We start from the raw sequence: 20,208 nt of genomic DNA on the forward strand, positions 1-20,208 counted from the left end.
TCAGAGACCCCAAACAGAGACCCTGGGCTCAGACGACCCATGCCCAGGTACCACACAGAAAAGAGGTGTTGGGGGGTGCCTGGCCCTGCTCCTCCTGCAGGCCTCCTGCTGCTGCCCCTCCTCTCCTGGCCTTCATGTCAGGTCCTCAGTGGCCTTGGAGACCCACCTGCCCCACCCCACTCTCCAGGGCCTTCTGACAGCTCAGGCCATACAAGAGGGGCTCAGAAGCATTCCAGAAGCAAGTATCTTATGGCGGGATGATGCCCATGGATTCCACCCCAGCCTAAGGTAATTAAAGTGCATCGTTACATAGAAGTTTGTAATTAAACACTTGAGCTTCATCAGGCTCCCAGCGTGGTGCCTGATGAATTAATTACAGGGACCCCAGACAACTGGGTGTGCGTCCTCTCCATCGAGGGTGGAGGGGTGGCCCTGAGCCTTCATGTGAGGGGACTGTTAGGAGGACCCAGACCCAGCTCCCACCCTGCCCCCTACTCACAGCCCACCCCAGGTCCTCCAGACCCCAGTCTCTGCCAACCACCCACCACCCACCCAGGTACCCACACCAGGAACGAGAGGCCCTCCCAGCCAACCTATCTGGACTCAAACTCCAGAAGTCCCTCCAGCAGCCTCGGCACATAGTGAGGCCCCATCCTTGGGAGCAACCATACCCAGGCTGGGTGCACTCCCGAACCTAACTCATCCTCGCCACCTGCCTACTCCTCCCATCACTGAAATTTCATGCCAACTCCTCCCCCTACTCCCTGCCCACACCCACATCCTGCCCATCCCACACTCTTAGAGTTCCCCCATGCACCCACCCCCAGCCCAGCTGCCAGCGCCACCATCTCCCACCCATTGTCAGGGTCTCCTGCTTCCCCTCTTGCCACCTCCAACCCACTGCCCCAGCCAGCAGACTCGTCACATCCCATAGCTGTTATGTGATAAGAAAGCACCTTACCTCTGAGCTCTCCCTCTCTGAGACCAGAGCCCCAGTCTAAGCGTGAGGAAAACCTCAGACAGCTGCAGAGTGAGGGGCATTCTGCCAATACCTGACCAGCACCCTCCAAACTGGCCAGGTCTCAAAAACAAGGAGCGTCTGAGGAACCGTCACAGCCCAGAGGGGCCTGAGGAGACAGGATGGCCAGATGGAGGATGGGGTCCTGGGGCAGAGAAGGGATTTTAGGGAACAACAAGTGAAGCTCGGAAAAGGTCTAAAGTTTAGTTGCTCATAACGTCCCAATTCTGGTTCCTTAGTGTGATGGATGTTGTTCACAGGGAGGCAAACAGGGTGCTGGTATATGGGGTACGTGGGAACACGGAAACCGTCTCTACTATCTTTGCACCTTTCTTGGAAATCTAAACTTTTCTAAAATAAAAGTTTATTTAAAAAAAAAAAGAGAGAGAGCACAAGAGACATGAATAAAACACAACAAAATGTTAACGTGTGTTTCATCTTTGTGGTGGGTGAGTGGGTCTCGGTTTTATTGCTCTCTGTGCTTTTCTTAGTGTTTGCAATGTTTCATAGTTAAACATCTGAGAAAAAAGAGTGAGCTAACGTCACCCCTGCTTGACACCCTCCAAAGGCTCCTGTTGGATCACACCCAAAATCCTTATCCAGCTGGTCTGACTGACAAGGACCCACCCACCTGCCACTCCTCCCCGTGACATCACACAGAGCCCGGCCAATCCCTAGGGCTTGGAGCCCTCGCTCTGCCCCTCTGAAGTCACCCAGAGCCGTTGCCTTCCCATCAATTCCCCAAACTCCTGTGAGTTCCACCATTGTGAGGGAGGGGTCATGGTCCCCAGGCCCTCAGGGGGTAACCATTGTATCTACCCTCCCTGGACATCCAAGGTTGTGGGTCTCAAATCCCTCCCCACCCTGGGAGCCATCTGTGAGGAGGGCGTTCTTCGCCCATTTCACAGATGAGAAAGCCAAGGCATCTTATTGAGCATGAATGTATCTGCCCAGTAGCCTGGGCCTGAGTCCCTAGTTTATGTTTCCTAGACCTGTGTCCTCCCCTACACTGCCCTCCCAGCCTGGTTCCCATCTGTAACCATCACAGGGACTAGGCTGGGGCAGGATAGCATGTGAAGGCCCTTCCCTCTCCTTGCTCACTGACCCTGTCACCATCCTAACTTAGCCCATCCCCTGCCTCAGGGCCTTTGCCCGTCCTTTGCTCTGTTGACATGCACTGTCCTCAGAGAAGCACTCCCTGACCGCCTCTGTCCTGTGGGACCCTGTCGTTTTGGGTGTCCCTCTGCCTGCTGTCTGTCTCCCTCTACTAGGTGTTGCTGATGGACCAAGTGGTCTGCAGCCTTCACTTCCACACCTGCTGGGAGCATCCCCTTGTAGTGAGCCCCCCATCTTTGGGAGCAACCATATCTAAGCTGGGTGTACTCCTGGGCAGGGGGAGGGTGTCAGGAGGGGCCTGGAAACCTCTCATCTCCACCCAGGACAGGAGCAAGGTTCTGGTACGGATAGCCTGCCCACTCTGCACCTCGTGTCCCCGAGCACGCCTACTGACTGCCTCAGCTCCACCCAGCTGCAGACTCTGGGCTGGTCAGGCCACGGGAAACCCACCGACATCCCCGCCCCACCCAACCTGTCTCCCCCAGGCAGCCTCCATGCCCCACCTCTGTATGACCTTGGGGGTCCCTCCATCCCTCTGCACCTCAGTTTCCTCCTCTATACAGTCCCAGGTAGAAGTGAGTTTCTGGAGCTGAGCATGGCTGTGCCCAGGAGGAGGCACCCTGGGACATCTCCACCATCCACTTCATAGACCAGGGACAGACCAATTAAATTACCCAGGGTTCCCCCTGGGGGGACCCAAAGTCAGTGCTCACTCCAATACAGGCAGGGAGCAGAATGGGCCTTGCAGAGCTGAGCTCTTTTTCCCTCTCTGCTTCTTTCATAAAATGCGCACACGCACACGCACTCACATACAACGTACATGTGTGTGCATGCCTGTATGATCACGTGTGTGCATGCACATCATGGCTGTGGGGTGACCAAAGCCCTGAGCAGGTCAGTGGTGGGCTGCTGACCAGGTCACCATTACTTACAACGACAAGCTTGTGATAGGACAGGTGTATAACATGTCTCACCGGAGTCCTGTGGCAGGAGTCCCAGCACAGTGCGTTATACACATGCATGTAACACATTCCATGCCATGTTTCACGTTGAGCAAGAAATTTCATTTCCCCTGTACAAGGCTTTACATGGAGGGTGTGAGGTACACGCCAAGGGTGTGTTCTGTGCTTCAAAAAGGCTGTGTGCAACAAGCAGGTAAAAACCAGTTGTGTCAAGTTAACCCTGACTCCCGGCAACCTCACCTGTGTCAGAATAGAACTGTGCTCCATACAGTTTTCAATGGCTGATTTTTCAGAAGTAGATTGCCAGGACTTTCTTCCAAGGTGCCTCTGGGTGGACTCGAACCTCCAACCTTTTGGTGAGCCTCCGAATGTGTTCACCATTTGCACCACCCAGGGACTCCAATGGGGAGGGGATGCATAGCATTTAGGTGCGGGCATGTCCTGCTGGAATGTGAAACTGGAGTCACGTGCAAAGGAGTATGTGCCGTGCCCGGGTCCAGATACTTCTGATGCCATAAACTCACAGGATGGAACAGCCAGGCAGCCGTGTCTGTTCATCTGTTCAGCAGCGTTTCATTGAGCACCTACCATGTGCCAGGGCCTGGAGGCCCAGCTGTGCACAGAACAGATGGGACCCTGCCCTCCTGGGGTTTTCTTTCTCTGGGAAAGGCTGACAATAAACAAGCAAGACTAGCATGTAGTGCTGGAGGTGAGAGATAACAGGGAGAGGGGTGGACAGTCAGTGAGAGGGCCAGGAAGTGGGAGGTCCTTGCTGAAAAGCCAAGACCTAAGCAGGAGCCCTGGTAGCACAACAGTTAAACACTTGGGTGCTAACCAAAAGGTTTCAAACCCACCAGCTGCTCCGAGGGAGAAAGACCTGGTGATCTGCTCCTGTAAAGATTACAGCCTAGGAAACCCTAGAGAGAACTTCTCCTCTTTTGGAATTGACTTGACAGCACATAACAACAACAACAAGGAGGAGAGGAAGCCATGCAACTGCTGCAGGAAAGGACATCCCAGGCATAGCGGCCAGCATGTGCAAAGGCCCTGAGGCAGGAACTGCGAGGCCAAGTAGGAAGGGGCAGGGTGGTGCATGAAGGATGGATGGTGAGACGTTGGCTCCCCTCTGAGAGAGAAGCCATGGGGAGAGGTGAGCAGGTATGGGACACTTGTTTCTGTGCATGATGAGTCATGTGGACGCTTCATGCCCGACACAGTTCTGGACTGCTGGCTACCTGTGGCAGGGCCTCCAGGGGAGGGGACAAGCTCCCAGATGGGATGCCCACGGTCCAGAGGAAGCTAGGCTGCTGAAGTGAAGACTGGCCAGAGCTGGCTGGGCCCTGGGTGACTTGAGCGCCCACTGTGTGAGGCTGGCCTCTGATCTTTGAAGTCAGCCTCTGGGTTGATGGTTAAGTGCTGAGCTGCTAACCAAAAGGTTAGAGGTTCAAACCCACCCAGCAGTGGCTCCACGGGAGAAAGACCGGCTATTGTAAAGATTACAGCCTAGGAAACCCAATGGAGCAGTTTACTCTGGGGTCGCTATTGCGTCTGAATCAACTTGATGGTGCCTAACAACTGGGCTGATGAAATGGGTTGCCCCCCTCCTTCCCCACCTGACATTTGCTTGTGCAGGGAAACGGGGGCAGGGAACCATCTATCTGGCCTAACTCCTGTTGTACTGGAGGGAAACTGAGGCCCAAAAGGGATGAGGCCTGGCTTAGATCCTTCAGAAACTCGGGCCGTGGGCTGGGACTAGCTCTTGGTCCCAGCCTCCCTGGCCAGGTATAGATAGGTAGGTAGACAGGTGTGCAGCCCACCTGGTAGGCAGGTGTCACAGAACACAGCCAGAATGTCTTGGTGGGAGAGCTGGGCCCCAGCCAGTGAGAGCTAATGGCTCGGTGAAGCTGCAGGGCTGGCCACCCTGACTTTAAGAAGGGGAAACCGAGGCACAGAGCAAGCTATACCACACCTAAAATCCTCCATCAGGATTAGGCAGGTCCTGACATCCTCTTCCCTGGTCCTCCCCCCACATCCCCCAACCCTGTCTTGGTGACAGAAAGAAATCTGGACCAGGGGCTGTGTCCCCACCCTGGCCTCACCCTGCCCCAGCCCCCCGGAGGAACAATTTACCTTTCGGAGCTGGTCCAAGATATTAATTAAGATAAATCTACCTCAATTTTGAGATTCTCTTATTGTGTAATTTATCAAAATTATGTTAATTATTTCTGTAGGGCAGCAAAATTATTACCTCTTTTGTGTCTGATTTGTATTAATATTCATAATTTAATAATTCAGCATCCCAGCCATCTGGTCCGGGAGCAAGGGCCCTTCCCTCCCTCCATCCAAGCCAAGCCATCGCCATCGCCCCTTATCGATGTCCCTGGGGCCTCTGCCTGCCTGTCCCCCTTGCTTTCCGGAAGCCCAGACAGGAGACACTGGCCCCTTGGCCCCAGGACCACTTGCGGTGCTGGCCCCCGCAGGGCCCTGAAGCCCACCAGGCCCACACCCAGGTACACGAGTGCTCCACACACCCTTCTTGGCAGGTGAGCCAAGCTGAATTGACATTTTCCACACTCTGTGAGTTTTACACTGTAATTTGACATAATTAATGCCTACATTACTGCTGATAATTTAGCTAGTTAATTAAACTCGGAGGAGATAATTAAGGAAAGGCTACTGCTTGGATTGCTAATTGTTTTTGTCATTATTTCAGGGGGCCGGCAGCTGCCGGCTGAGTCATCCTGTTTTGTCAGCTGATGGGTCATGTGACACAGGGGTCCCACGGGACTCCCCACTTCCAGGGAGGGAGGCGCACAGCCAGCTACCTGGCTGCTGCCTGGAGCCCAGCCAAGCGAGGCTGGCTGGCTGGTCGCCACCCCAGCTTCTTTCCTTTGCCTGTGACAGTGACAGCCACCCTTGGGGCCCTGGCTTGGGGTCACACAGAGGTCAGCACAAGTGAGCTGAGGGAGGAGAGGACCCCTCCCAGCCCCGGAAACCAAGCCCCAAGGAGTGCAGGGGCACCTGGCAGGATCCCGGGCTTCTGCAGCGGTCAGATATAAGTTAGGACTTCCTGGGCATGCTGGAAGTCAAAAAACATTATCCCACAGGGCTAAAAACTACAGGGAGATTGTGGGAGCAGCCTGGAGATAGGAGAGAGATGGACAGAAACAGAGTGAAAGAGAAAGAGAGAGAGAGAGGAGAGAGACAGACAGAGGGAGAGAGAGAAAGAGAGAGAGTGAGAAAGATAGAGAGACAGAAACAGAGGGAGAGAGAGTGAAAGAGAGACAGAGAGGGAGAGACAGAAAGGGAGAAAGAGACAGACAGAGAGAGAGAAAAGACAGAGGCAGAGAAAGACTGACAGACAGATGGAGGCAGGGGCTGGGGGTACTCCTTGGGGTCTTTGATGGTGACAGAGGGGTGGAGAAGTTCTCGAATCCACCTTTGTTCTCCATTTGCCAACCCTCCCAAGGAAGCCTCCAGGCCCCCAGCTTGCCCATCTACCTGGTAGCAGCTGCCCGGGTAGACATGAGACCAGAAGAGGGAGGGAGCTGCTGAGCCCACCCATCTGGCACACCTTGCCCCAGGAAGGAGGCTGGAAACCTCAGGGGTGGGTGGGGATGCGGGGTAGCTGGGTACAGCCTCACCTGGGGCCAGCGGTCACCCCTACTGCTGATAGCATCTCCCTCTCGCAGAGAGGGGCTGGCTCACTCATGTGACTACACTGGGGTGTTGCTGTCATGATCAATGTTGTTGTTTGTTCTCAGCTGTCATCAAGTCAGACTCGACTCATGACAATCCCATGTACAACATCAAGAAACGCTGCCCAGTCCCGCGCCATCCCCATGATAGGCTGCAAATCGGACCGCTGTGATCCGTAGGGTTTTCATGGGCTGATTTCCAGAAGTCGATTGCCAGGCCTTTCTTTCTAGTCCCTTTTAGTCTGGAAGCTCTACTGAAACCTGCTCAGCACCAGAGCAACACCCAAGCCTCCACGGACAGTTGGGTGGTGGCTGCACATGAGGTACCTTAGCTGGGAGTCGAACCTGGGTCTCCTGCATGGGAGGTGAGAATTCTAAGACTCAGGAGGCTTCCCTGTTTCTGCCCTGCCTTCCTCATGTCCCTAGCTGGCTGCTGGGGCTCCAGGAGTCCCAAACAATCAGGGACTGTGTCTTTCACATAATCATATTATTTTCTTAATGGGAAGTTTTCAGGGACGCCTAAGACCCCAAGGCTTCCTCCGGCTGAGTCTTCTACTCTCTTCCCTCTACTGGCATCAGCTTTAGCTTGAGGGATAAGCATTGTCTTTAGCAGCAAGCATCCAACTCATGAACACTTCATCACTTTAGATGTCTGGATTCAGACAGAAGCGCTCTCTCAGCAAACCCCTAATTTCCTTCATCTCCCTTTCAGATTGGCTACCTTCAACACAAATGAACGCATCTCTCTCTCGTAAGACCTTACCGAAAGCACCAAGAAGTAGTCAACACATACGGACACTCTGAATATCCTTCTACCGTCTTCTCTAGCCTTGAATGCGTGGTCTGGGTCCCAAGGTGCAACAGGCAACAACTGTATCTAATTTTACGTGACCCAAAACCCTAACATGAGCCCTGGTGGTGCAGTGGGGAAAGCACTTGACTGCTTATCGAAGGGCTGGTGGTTTCCAAGCCACCAGCGGCTCTGAGGGAGAAAGATGAGGCAGTCTGCTTCCGTAGAGGTTTACAGCCTTGGTGACCCTATGAGGTTGGTATGGGTCAAAATCAGTTGGACGGCAGTGGGTTTTTTTGGGTGTGGCATAACATAAAGAAAATGAAAATCTCATGACAGGACCAGTAAGCAATATCATGATAAACTGAGAAAATCTTGAAGTTGTCAAGGTTTTCATTTCACTTGGATCCACAATCAAAGCCCATGGAGGCAGCAGTCAAGAAATCAATGGCACTGGGCAAATCTGCTACAAAAGTCCTCTCTAAATCGTTAGAAAACATAGATGTCACTTTGATGACTAAGGTGCACCTGACCCAAGCCATGGTATTTTCAATCACCTCATATGCATGTGAAAGCTGGACAATGAACAAGGAAGACTGAAGAACACACATTTCAATTATGATATTATCAAAGAATATTGAATATACCACGGACTGCCAGAAGAATGAGCAAATCTGTCTTGGAGAAAGTACAGCCAGAATGCTCCTTAGAAGCAAAGATGGTGAGACTTTGGCTCACATACTTTGGGCATGTTATCAGGAGGGACCAGTCCCTGGAGAAAGACGTTATTCTTGGCAGACGGTCAGTGAAAAAGAGGGAGACTCTCAATGAGATGGATTGACACAGTGGCTGCAACAATGGGCTCAAAAACAGCAACAATTGTAAGGATGCCACCAGACCGGGCAGCATTTGGTTCTGTTATACATAGGGTCACTGTGAGTCGGAACCAACTCAATGGCACCTAACAGCAACAACTAAAACAATTGTCACCAACTTCCCGACCGGGAATGGTGGAGACCTTGCCGCCCTGTGCTCTGCTGCCTTCACTTAGACAATGGCTCATTGTAGGTTCTGCTACCTGTAGCACCCCACTACTGGAAGCAAATTCTGGGTCAGCTAGGATGCTTTCATCTACAAATATCAGAAACCCTGAGTAAAAGTGGCTTAAACCCATGCAAATGTGTTGAATAAAAACCAGAAACCAAATCCATTGCTGTCAAGTCAATTCTGATTCATAGCAACCCTATAGGACAGGGTAGAACTGCCCCATAGGGTTTCCAAGGAGCGCCTGGTGGATTGGAACTACTGACATTTTGGTTAGTAGCCAAGCTCTTAACCACTGTACCACCAGGGCTCCATGAGTTGAATAGTGTTCCCCAAAACTTTATGTTCACCTGGAACCTCAGAATGTGACCTTATTTGGAAACAGGATCTTTGAGGATCTAATTAAGTTAAGGATCTCAAGATGAGATCATCCTTTTGTAGCTAAGCACCATCAAGTTGATTCCAACTCATAGTGACCCCACGTGACAGAGGGTTTCCTGGGCTGTAATCTTTATGGAAGTGGATTGCCAGGTCTTTTCTCCCGTGGACTGCTGGTGGATTCAAAATGCCAACCTTTCAGTTACAGCCAAGTGCTTAACCATTGTGCCACCAGGGCCCCTTAGGGAGGTTCTAAACCAAAAGCAAAACCAAACTCATCGCCATCAAGTCAATTCCGACTCATAGCGACCCTACAGGACAGAGGGTTTCTAAGTAGCACCTGGTGGATTCAAACTGCTGACATTTTGGTTAGCAGCCATAGCTCTTAACCACTACGCCATCAGGGTTTCCAGTGAGGTTCTAGGGCTGGCTAATTCAGTGGGCCAGTGATGTCATCAAGGGCCCAAGGTTCTGCCATCCTGAGCATATCAGCCATGTTCCCCCTCATGGTCACAAAATGGCTGCTGCAGTGCCACCACTCCCAGGCAGGCATGATATTATCAGCAAAAAAGTAACTTCCTTCACCAAGAATAATAGTCATGAGATATCAGAAGGTGGGAGAGAATGCGAAGACACTGGAACCTTTGTGGAGTGTTGGTAGGAATGTAAAATGGTACAGCCACTGTGGTAAATAGTCTGGCAGTTCCTCAAAAAGTTCAAAACAGAATTACCGTATGACCCAACAATTCCACTCCTGGCATGTACCCCAAAGACTTGAAATCAGGGACTCAAAAATACATGTGTGCACCAATTTTCACAGCAGTGCTAATCACAACAGCCAAAAGGCGGAAACAACCCAAGTGTCCATCAACAGATAACGGATAAACAAAATGTGGTCTGTTCATACAATGGAGTATTACTCAGTCGTAAAAAGAAATGAAGTCTTGATACATGCCACGTATGAACCTTGAAAACATCATGCTGAGTGAGAGAAGCCAGACACGAAAGGACAAATCCTGTATGAGCCCACTTATATGAAAGGTCTACAATTGACAAATTCATAGAGAAAGAAAGTAGATTTTTTGGTTACCAGGGGCTGGGGAAGGAAGGAATGGGGGTTATTGCTGGAGGGGTACTGAGTTTCTGTGGGGGTCATGAAAAACTTTTGGAAATGGGTGGTGGTGATGGCTGCACAGCACTGTGAATGTAACTAACGTCACTGATTTGTACAATTTAAAATGGCAAATTTATTGTTATATGCATTTTGTCATTGTTAGGTGTCGTCAAGTCAGTTTTGACTCATAGTGACCCTATGTACAGCAGAACAAAACATTGTCCAGTCCTGCGCCATCCTCACAATTATTGCTATGTTTGATCCCATTGTTGCAGCCACAATGTCAGTCCTTCTCGATGAGGGTCTTCCTCTTTTTCGCTGACCTTCTTCTTTACCAAGCGTTATATCCTCCTCCAGAGACTGGTCCCTCTTGATAATATGTCCACAGTACGTGAGACAAAGTCTCACCATCTTCACTTCTAAGGAGCGTTCTGGCTGTTCTTCCAAGACAGATTTGTTCATTCTTCTGGCAGTCCAGGGTATATTCAATATTCTTTGCCAACACCATAACTCAAAGGCATCAATTCTTCTTTGGTTATCCTTGTTCACTGTCCAGCTTTCACATGCATATGAGGCAATCGAACATACCGTGGCTTGGATCAGGAGCACCTTAATCCTCAAAGTGACATCTTTGAAGAGGTCCTTTGCAAGAGATATGTCCAATGCAATACCTTGTTTGATTTCTTGACTGCTGCTTCCATGGGCGTTGATTGTGGATTCGAGTAAAATGAAATCCTTGACAACTTCAACATTTTCTCCATTTATCATGATGTTGCTTATTTGTCCAGTTGTGGGGATTTTTGTTTTCTTTATGTTGAGGTGTAATCCACACTGAAGGGTGTGGTCTTTGATCTTCCTCAGTAAGTGCTTCAAGTTCTCTTCACTTTCAGCAAGCAAGGTTATGTCATCTGCATAACGCTGGTTGTTAATGAGTCTTCCTTCAATCCTGATGCCCCATTCTTCTTCATATAGTCCAGCTTCTCGGATTATTTGCTCAGCATACAGATTGGATAAGTATGGTGAAAGATACAACCCTAATTCACACCTTTCCTGACTTTAAACCACACAGTATCCCCTTGTTCTAGTTCAAATGACTGCCTCTTGGTCCATGTACAGGTTCCTCATGAGCACAAGTGTTCTGGAATTCCCACTCTTTGCAATGTTATCCACAATTTGTTATCCATAATTTTCTGGCACATGTAGACCCTCCAAAAACGATCGGGGGCATCCTGATGAACCATTCAATTGTGTTGGAGCAGCCCCACCCAATAGGAACCAGAATGCCAACCGCAAGTCGAAGCCACATGTGTAATTTTAATTTCTAATTTTCTGATACCCACATTCACTACCTCCTGTGACATTCCGTTTGTCGTACTGTGGTGGCTTACATGTTGGCACAATGCTGGAAGCTGTGACACCAGTATTTCAAATACCCCCCTGGCTGGTACAGAGCCCTACTTCGGGCATCTGACCCCGGAGGAGGACAGAACCATCATGGGGGTGGGGCCCAGCCTGAGAGCCTGATACTTCTGCCCACAAATCAAATCACCCCCTTTCCAGGAAGTTCTCCCTTGTAAATAAATGAGACTAGAAATGGTCCATATTGAAAACTAATGTTGTTAAAACCACTGATTAAGTTTTACAGAACTGTACAGGAGCAAACTAAAAGGTTTTAGCTTTTTAATTTAAGAAAAGAGGAATATGATATAATTTCAATTTGTGATAAGATGTTCTCGATATTGTGGTTTCAATTGGATTACACCTTAATGTACTTTATAAAGTGTCAGGCCGGCTACAGATGAAGGTGTGTGTGTCATATTCTTTATTAACAATTTAATGGGCTGGCATTCACTCGGTCTATCTTCATCAGTGTTTCCGGCCCACCTGGGAGAGCTCGTTAGTGCAGAATCCAAAGCTCCAGCCTGGGACACGGGAACAGAGGGACTCAGCAGTGCTGGCCAGCCCAAGGGGAGGCACGGAGGTGGACTAGCCCTCAGGGTCTGCCACGGCCATCTGGTCAAGGCCTCCTCTGGGAGGCTCTGTGGAAAGGCCTCAGGAGTTCCCAGGGAGGCAGGGGAGGGAGGCATAGAGCAGGGCTGCCAAGCAGGGGCCTCGGACAGAGCTTCAGACTTGTGGGGTGAGCGGGAGCCAAAGCAGCTGCAGGGAGAGATAGTTCCCAGCCTGCAGAAGGCAGAGTGCTAGGGCCTCCTCTGGCTGTGCAGGACTGGGGAACGTGACCACCCCGTTTGTGCTATACCCGGGGTTCCAGAACGCTCTGACCACACAGCTGGAAACCCCTCCAGGATCTTCACAAGCCCCCTCTGCTCCTGGTGTGCATGCCCCTTGCCCCTCGTGCTCAAAGGAGTAGGCTGGGATGCCCCTACATGGGGGGCAAGACCCCCCAGGGCAGGCAGACAGGAGGCAGGAGGAAAGGGAAGAGGCTTGGGCCAGCGGCCTTCATCGCTTGCTCAGACCCCGCACCACTGGGGTCCAGCCTCTGCCCCCAGCCCCTCTGCGGTCTGGGCTTTCGTGAGGCCCCCCAACAGCTATGGGGAATGAGCAGACTGGCCTCAGGACCCCACAAGCCTTCTCGGCACCTTCCCCACTGACCCCCTATAAAATGGGATCATGTCGGCCCCTGGGGTGGTATGAAACTCAAAGGGGACCTTGGAGTGGACAGGGAGACCAGGCTGGGTCCAGCCCTAGGAGGCTTCTGTGGAGATCCGGAAGAAACCTTCCTTCCCTGGAAGCCAGTGCAGCGGGGCAGGAGAGGGCCGGGTACACAGACAGATGTCTCCTCAGATTTCCACTGTGGGTGAGCGTGGGCTCCACCCCGGCCCAGCCCAAGCGGGGTTCCTCTTGGTGGGCCCCTCAATGGGACAGGGGCTGCAGAGCCTCCCAAGGAGAGGCCACCTTGGCGAGGGTGCCAGGCTCCTGCCCTTGTATCTAAATCCAGGCCCTGCCTACTCCAGACTTGGGGTCCTGCTCCCAGACTCAGTTTGCCCTCCTGTCAAAGAAACAGAGGCGTGCTTGCAACTCCCCAGTTTCTGAAAAGGGCTTGCGTGGCACATGGGGGCCTCTGAGGCGGCCGCCCCCACCTCCCTACCTCATAGATGCCCCCTGCCCCATCAGGATGGGTGGCCGGAAGCCCCTTCCCCTCTCTGGGCCTCACTACCTCCTGTGATATGGGAGGGGATTTAGCTGGGGGATGGGGGCACTGGGAAGGACCCAGCCAGCCTCTCCTATCCTGGACTGAGACCCCCCCTTATCTGCACACACCCCTGGTCTCCTACCCAGGACCCCAGCACTGAGAGAGGAGGGCTGGGCTGAGTGATGCAACTGCTGGGGTGAGAGGAGTTGGGGCCGGGGGTGCCCAAATTAAGTTGTCAGGGCCCCGCCTGTGCCCCAACTGTTTACACCTCCGGAGGCAGCTGATTTCCTATTCTAGGGGTGTGGGAAGAACCCCAGGGCAATCCCTGATGGGGCTTCCCGAGTGAGCTCCTCTCTATGACCCCCAGGCCCAGAGCCTCCCCTCCAACCCCAGGGGTGGGACCCCACAGCCTGCAAAAAGCCTGGTGTGTGGGGTGACAGCAGGTTGGAAGACAGAGTCCCCAGACCCAACTGGGCATCCTTGCCACATGACATGGTAATGGCCACTCCTCTGGGCTGGGGATGGTGGGGAAACCCCTCCCACCTGCTTGGAGATGCCCCAGAAACGCCCTTAGGGCCTTCACTCTGCTCCCTGTCCCCTCCCGTCTTTTCGCTGCTGGCTTGGGGTATGGGGGAGGAGGATGGGTTCTGTGCCCACAGATCTAATTCGGTCCCTACAGCCCCAGAGTAGGGATGGGGGCAAGGCAGCTCACCAAAGTACCGGACCAGGCCGGCACCAAATGGGGTCTGTCTCTGTGACTCTCCCCCTTTTACAGGTGAGGAGACAGAGGCCTGCAAAGTGAGGGGTGGTCCCGTGGCACAGCTCCAAGCCCTCAAGGCCCCATGCTGGGCCACATCGTCATCCCTGGGGGTGGGGGTAGGGGGGCACTGCCCTCTGGAGTCCCCAGGAAGTGGCCTGGGAGAATGGGGAGGGGGCATAAGTGCCCCAGCCCCTCACGCTCCCAAGGTATCACTGAGCAAGTAGGTCCCAGCACGGTGGAGCCGACAATCCTAACTTGCCAGATAACCCACGGGTCCTGGATTCTTCCTACCCCTTCTAAGACCCATTACACTCCCAGCTCACCCTTCCCCCCAAAAGGAGCTCTTGGGACACCCCCCACCCCCAATCCTGGAGGCCCAGGATCCCAGATTCTAATTTTATGCGTGTTCTCAGGAAGCCATGTGCCCTCTCTGAGCCTCAGTTTCTCAATCTGTAAAATGGAGCTGCTTTGGAGCACTCCAGGGCCCATCTGTGCTAAGTAGCACTCTGCCTCCCCCTGGTGGCCAAGAAGCCACATTGCTGTAGTCTGAAGCCCGGGTCCCTGGTGGGATCTGCCTGGGAGGACAGAATGGGGGGCTCAGACATGGGAGGGGTGGGACCAACAGGCTCAGCTGGACATGTCAGGTGGTCCCAGCCCAAGCAGCCCTCCACACCACTTGCCACGGTGGTGTCTTCTCAACACTCAAGTCTGACAGAAGGGCCTCTGCTCAGAACCCACATGGCACCCCGAGTCCCTCCATCCAGGCCCTGTTGATCACTTGAGGAGCCCCATTTCCCTCCCAGCCTCCAGCCCCCCACACACTGGCACCTTCGAGCTTCTAAGCCACTTCCCAGATCCCTCTGCCCAGCCCCACCACTGCCAGCCTGGTGACTCCCCACCCACAGCCCAGGCTGGGATCCCTTGAGCCGCCCCCTAGACTAGGCCCCCCTACGACACCAAGCCCACTGCAGGCTGTTGTCTGCTTTCCGTCCAAAGCAAGGGTCTACCCCGTCTCACAGAAAACAGAGGTTCGGGGAGGGGAAGACTACTCTCACACATGGACCTCTCCACCTGGTTCATCGAGTGGGCAGGTTCCAGCCTGATGCTGGGGTCCTGGGGTCCAGCAGCCTCACCGCTGGGAGGAGCTTCGAGGTCAGGCAGAGCTGGCTCATTGCTCACGCTGCAGGTGCACCGAGACCCTGGATATGGGTTGAATTGCGCTCCCCCAAAAGACGTGTTGAAGTCCTAACCCTGTACCGGTAAACGTGACCTTGTTAGGAAATAGGGTCTTTGGAGATGTTACCAGTTAACATGAGGTCACACTGGAGTAGGGTGGGTCCTGATCCCATCTGAGTGGTGTTCTATAAAAGAGGAGAAGAGACACAGAGACAGACAGAGGGAAGGCGGCCACATGAAGAAGGAGGCAGAGATTGGAATGATGTGGCCACAAGCCCAAAAATGCTTCAAGCCACCAGGAGCTGGAATAGACAGGAAGGATACTCCCTGAGAGCCTTCAAAGGGAGCACAGCCCTGACGACACCCTGGTCTAGGACTCCCAGCCTTCAGAACTGCAAGACAATTCCTGCTGTTGTAAGCCCCCCAGTTTGGGGTACTTTGTTGTGGTACCAGGACACTGACACAGGCTGGAAGGGACAGTGACTCCCCATCACAGAGTAGGAGGCAGAGTTGGGTGAAGCCCAGGTCCTCTGAGCCCCAAGGAGAAGCCCCTTCCCCAAGTTCTCCCGCTGACAGCGTCACTCTCCGTTGAGAGTCAGCTGGAATGGCAACCCTGATTCCAGCTCTGCCTAGACCCTCAGACCCTCAGGTCCAGTAGGGGTGCAGACTGGCCCTCCCCCAGGGCCCACTGTGCTCACGTCTATAGCGGCCACCGTCTTGGAGCCTCGGTGTGAGCCTGCTGTCGCTGTTTAACTGGAGGCACCCACGGATGTAGCGCCTCTATGGCCAGCACCTGGGGGCTCACAGTTTGCACCTCAGTTTGCCACAGTGCCCCCCTCCAATCTCTCGTGAGTGCAGCCAGGCTGGGAAGCACCAGATGCTCACTCCATTGTGGCCAGGAGAGACTCAGGGAGGTCAGTGCCAGGTCCGAGGCCACAGAGCATGTCCATTCTGGGGGTGGACCTAGAACTCAAGTCCGAGACCTCCAGGCCCAGGGTGGGGCTGCGGGGACACATGGGGCCGCCAGTGCAACGGACACAAGGCAAGCATGGTTAGTCTCTTTATTGAGGCCGACAGATCCCACAGGGAGGGCCTCTCCAGGATCCCCATCCTACCGCTGTCCTCTCCTGGGCCCCAAGGCCTGCCCGGCCCCTGGTGAGGGTCCCTGCTGCCCCAACAGCAGCTCACTCAGGGGTCTTGCCTTTACTCCTCCAGAACTTGGACAAGCGGAACTTGGGCTTCTTTCTCTGGAGGTCTGGGAGGCGGGATGGACAGAGAGGCTCTGCTTGACCACCTCTCAGCCATCCCACCAAGTCCCCCTTTCGGAACTTTCCTCCCCTTGCATCCCCCCCCCAGCCCAGCCCATGCAGCACCTGCAGGAAGCCAGCCCAGTGTGGATCACCCACAGACAGGGCACACCTGCTCTGGGGCTCCCACCTGGGCTGGGTGTCACATGAGAGCAGGGGTCCCTGCCCAGCACACTGGGGGTCTGAAGCAGAAGCTTATCAGAGTGGTCCTCCAGCTGTTCATGGAGCCTCCCATCCCCATTCGGAGGCTGCCCCCAAGGGTGGCCCCCCACCTGAGCCCCCAGCTCTGTCCCCCCACATCCGCCCAGGTCGCCATCAGTACCCAGCTTCTGGATCATGTCCTGTAGCATCTGGTCCTCCTCTTGCTCCCTGAAGCAGGGATGGAGGTTGTTGTGAGGGCAGCGTGCCCTGGAGAGGGGGGCTCACCAGCCTAGGGCCCTGGACAGCCCCACCCCAATGCCGCAGCTACCTGCTGTCTGGCCTCCCCCTACCCCATGCCTGGTGTCCCTGCTCTGCGCCCGGCCCCTCGTCAGCAACCCGAGAAGGGCCCGGGGAGACCCGCTCCCTGGCGCCTATGAGCTCAATCTGACATTCAAGCCCCAGCCTCAGCCACGGGCCCTGCATGGCCAGGGCCAGTGCCCTACCTGGACCCAGGGACAGAGACAAGGGTCGGGGCGGGGCAGTTCTGAAGCTCTGCTGTCAGCGCAACAGCCAGGAGACACCAGCAGCTGTGTGAGTTCAACCCACTCAACGTAATGAAATACGAAAGTCTCCCAAGTGCTCAGGGGCCACAAGTGGCTGCTATACTGGACAGCGAAGGTTATAGAACATTTCTGTTTTCTGGAATGTTCTACTAGACGGTGCTGACCTCAAAGGCCAGGGATAGCCGGGGTGAAAGGGGCCCAGTGGTGAGCTTGGTAACACTGAATGAATGAATGACCCTATCAGAGACTGAGGGGGGCCTGGCGCCTCCCTGCTGAATCGGGTGGGGGACGGGCCCCACCTGAGCCGGTCCTCATCCAGGCAGTTGACAATGTCACTTCGATCATTCACAGTGTTCACGTACTGGTTCAGTAGCTCCTTCTCCCGCTGTCGGTCCCGGGGAGACTTCAGGGCCTCTGCAGGGACAGCCAGGCATCAGCGGGACCCGGAGCCCCAGGGACAAAGCGTCCCCCTGATTCATTCAACATCAGATTGAAGGAGTGAATGGGGCCTTGAAGGGTACCTGGGACAGGGTCTGTGGCCTGCGGTGGGTTCTCAGTAATGCCAATTGAATGGATGAATGAATAAATGAACGATTGAATGAACGAATAACCCTATCACAGACAGTACTGCCTGCCCTTCCCTCCGGGCCACTTCACCCATCCTCACAAAATCTCTGCCCATTGTTGTTGCTGTTAGCTGTCACTGAGCCAGCTCTGACTAATGACCACCTCCTGTACAACAGAACAAAACGTTGCCGGAGCTATCTTCACAATGGTTGGTGTGTCCACTGTTGCGGCCACTGTGTATTTTGAGTGCCTTCCAACCTAGGCGGCTCGGCTTCCAGCACTGTACCAGACAATGTTCTGTTGTGATCTGTAGGTTTTTCACTGATTAATTTTCGGAAATAGATCACGAGGCCTCTCTTCCTAGTCTATGTTAGCCTAGAAACTCCACAGAAATACTGTGGGTGACCCTACTGGTATTTGAAATACTGGTGGCATGGCTTCCAGCATCGCATAAGCCACCACAAAGCCACACGTGGACAGAAGGGTGGCAGCTCCCCACTACTAAGGATGATGTGGAAACTGAGGCTCAGGGGCATGAGGGCAGGGGGCAGCTCACCGGGCTTGTCCATCAGCCGCCGCAGCTCTACCTCCAGGTCCATCTGCTGCTCCTCCAGGTGCTGATCCTTGGACCTGCCCATGAGGACAGGTGTCTGGGGCCGGCCCCTGGCAGCCCTCCCCACCCCCTACAGCTGACACCCACGTGGACATCAGCTCCTCACCCGCCATGGCCGACACTCACTTGTACATCAGCTCCGATTCCAGCCTCAGCAGCAGTTGCTTCTCATGGATGAGCAGGAACCACTCTACCATGAGGCTGTCCTCCGAGGCATCTGCAGAGAGGAGCCGACTGGGTCAGGGGGCCGCAGGGCCTCCAGACCCACACGCTGTGAAACGGCCCTGGTCTGAGCCCAGGGTCAGGGGTCAAGCTGGCACTCAAGGTACAGCGGTGAGCTGGCCAGGGCCAGCCTGCACCTGGGCTAGCCTCAGGCTCAGGCGTGGAGACACCAGCTGGAGGGCCGACCTGGGTCGAAGGGCTGGCCCAGGCCGAGGGTGTGCATGGGATGCGGGGGTCAAGCTGGGCGGTGGGCAGGCCAGGCACTTGAGCCATGGTAGGGGTGAGCTAGCCTGGTGGCTTCGGGCCAGCCTGTGCCTGGGTGGGCCTGGGCTAGCCTCGGACTCACACTTGGAGACTCACCTCCCTCTGCCGCCCGCAGCCGCCGCTCCAGCTCCACACCCTTGAGCTCCAGGGCGTCCAGCTGCCTCTCGATGTCCTGCACCTGCCGCTGGATCTCCTCCTGGGGCACTCGATCTGGGTGTGGCTGCGGACATGGGGCAGTGAGCAGCCACTGGGGCCAGGGCAGACGCCTCCCCACCCTCACCCCAATCCAGCCCACTCACCCTGACAAGGGAGGCCTTGGGCTTGCAGGACGGGGTGGGGACACTGGCCAGGCCCGGGGGTCTCCCTGTGGAGGAGCAAGGTGATCCTGGGTAGTGGGCCAACATGACCCCACCAGCACACTCTACCATGATGTCCCTGCTGTATACTCCACCCAGGCCACCCACCTCACCTAGAGCTGAGGTCCCAATGATGAGAGCTCAGAGGGACAGACCCAGGTCCTGTCCCCATGAAGCACCTCTCACCCACCCTGCCCCCTGAGGCCCCTCCTCTGTTCAGCAGTCTTCTCTGGGGCTCTGGGGCTGCCAGGAAGTTACATGCCATTGTCACCAGGTGTCGATGACCACAAGAGCCAAGAGGCCTGGATTCTGATCAGTTCCCCAGCCTTGTCACAAGGAAGGTCCTGACACACAGGGGGCTCGGTCTCTAGGCCACCTTGCCTCACCTCCAAATTGGCCAAGCCTCCAGGTATCTGCGCTGGCTGGTCCCTCCCCTGGGCTGCCCTCCTGTCCATTCTAGGCCTGGTGAGCTCCTATTCACCCTTCAAATCTCTACTCGGCACCTCCTCTGAAGCAGAAGCCTCCCTTCATTCATGCCCCAAACAGAAACGAAAGCCAGGGTCTTTGGAGCTGACCTGGCTTGTCCCAAGGGTGGGCCTCTGCCTCCTTCCAGCCAGGGGCCAAGGATTCCTGCCCAGTAGGCTCAGGCTTCAGCCAGTCCCCGGACACGTCCAGGCTGGCAGGGACAGCCAGCCTCCTGCGGCGAGACGGGGAGGGGGATGCAACTGCCGCAGAGGGAGGGAGAGCTGTGGGGGGAGGGAGAGCCACATCAGACCAGCAGGCCAGGAGCCCTCCCCACCCCTCAGCCTGGGGCTCAGCCTGGGGCCCACCAGGTGGCCAGGGGGAGCCTGAGGTCTGTCCCAGCACAGCTGGGGCCTGGGCATCATAGCCCTTCTACGCACGCTTGGCCCAACTGGCCAGGGAGGGCAGAGTGTGACACTCAGAGAGAAAAACAGAGGCCCAGCTGG

At 54.7% G+C, this 20,208-nt stretch overlaps 1 protein-coding gene across 4 annotated transcripts in view; it reads right to left on the reverse strand.

Moving 5' to 3' along the window:
- Window positions 1–11,865: 11,865 nt before the first annotated feature.
- MICALL2 (MICAL like 2) overlaps window positions 11,866–20,208 on the reverse strand; it is a 29,849-nt gene continuing 21,506 nt past the window's right edge. For 3 of the 4 annotated variants that reach the window (XM_064295949.1, XM_064295950.1, XM_023555908.2), the window contains 8 exons: window positions 19,816–19,986; window positions 19,184–19,248; window positions 18,981–19,104; window positions 18,525–18,615; window positions 18,342–18,415; window positions 17,518–17,632; window positions 16,837–16,883; window positions 11,866–16,462 (listed from right to left, as the gene is read on the reverse strand). In XM_064295949.1, coding sequence (XP_064152019.1) covers window positions 16,392–16,462; window positions 16,837–16,883; window positions 17,518–17,632; window positions 18,342–18,415; window positions 18,525–18,615; window positions 18,981–19,104; window positions 19,184–19,248; window positions 19,816–19,986 — 758 coding nt within the window. In that variant the 3' untranslated portion in view covers window positions 11,866–16,391. Of the gene's footprint in view, window positions 16,463–16,836; window positions 16,884–17,517; window positions 17,633–18,341; window positions 18,416–18,524; window positions 18,616–18,980; window positions 19,105–19,183; window positions 19,249–19,815; window positions 19,987–20,208 lie in introns of those variants that run through there. The other variant, XM_064295951.1, reaches the window with a different exon arrangement.

This window comes from Loxodonta africana, chromosome 12 (genome assembly GCF_030014295.1).
Source record: "Loxodonta africana isolate mLoxAfr1 chromosome 12, mLoxAfr1.hap2, whole genome shotgun sequence".
Classification (NCBI taxonomy): domain Eukaryota; kingdom Metazoa; phylum Chordata; class Mammalia; order Proboscidea; family Elephantidae; genus Loxodonta; species Loxodonta africana.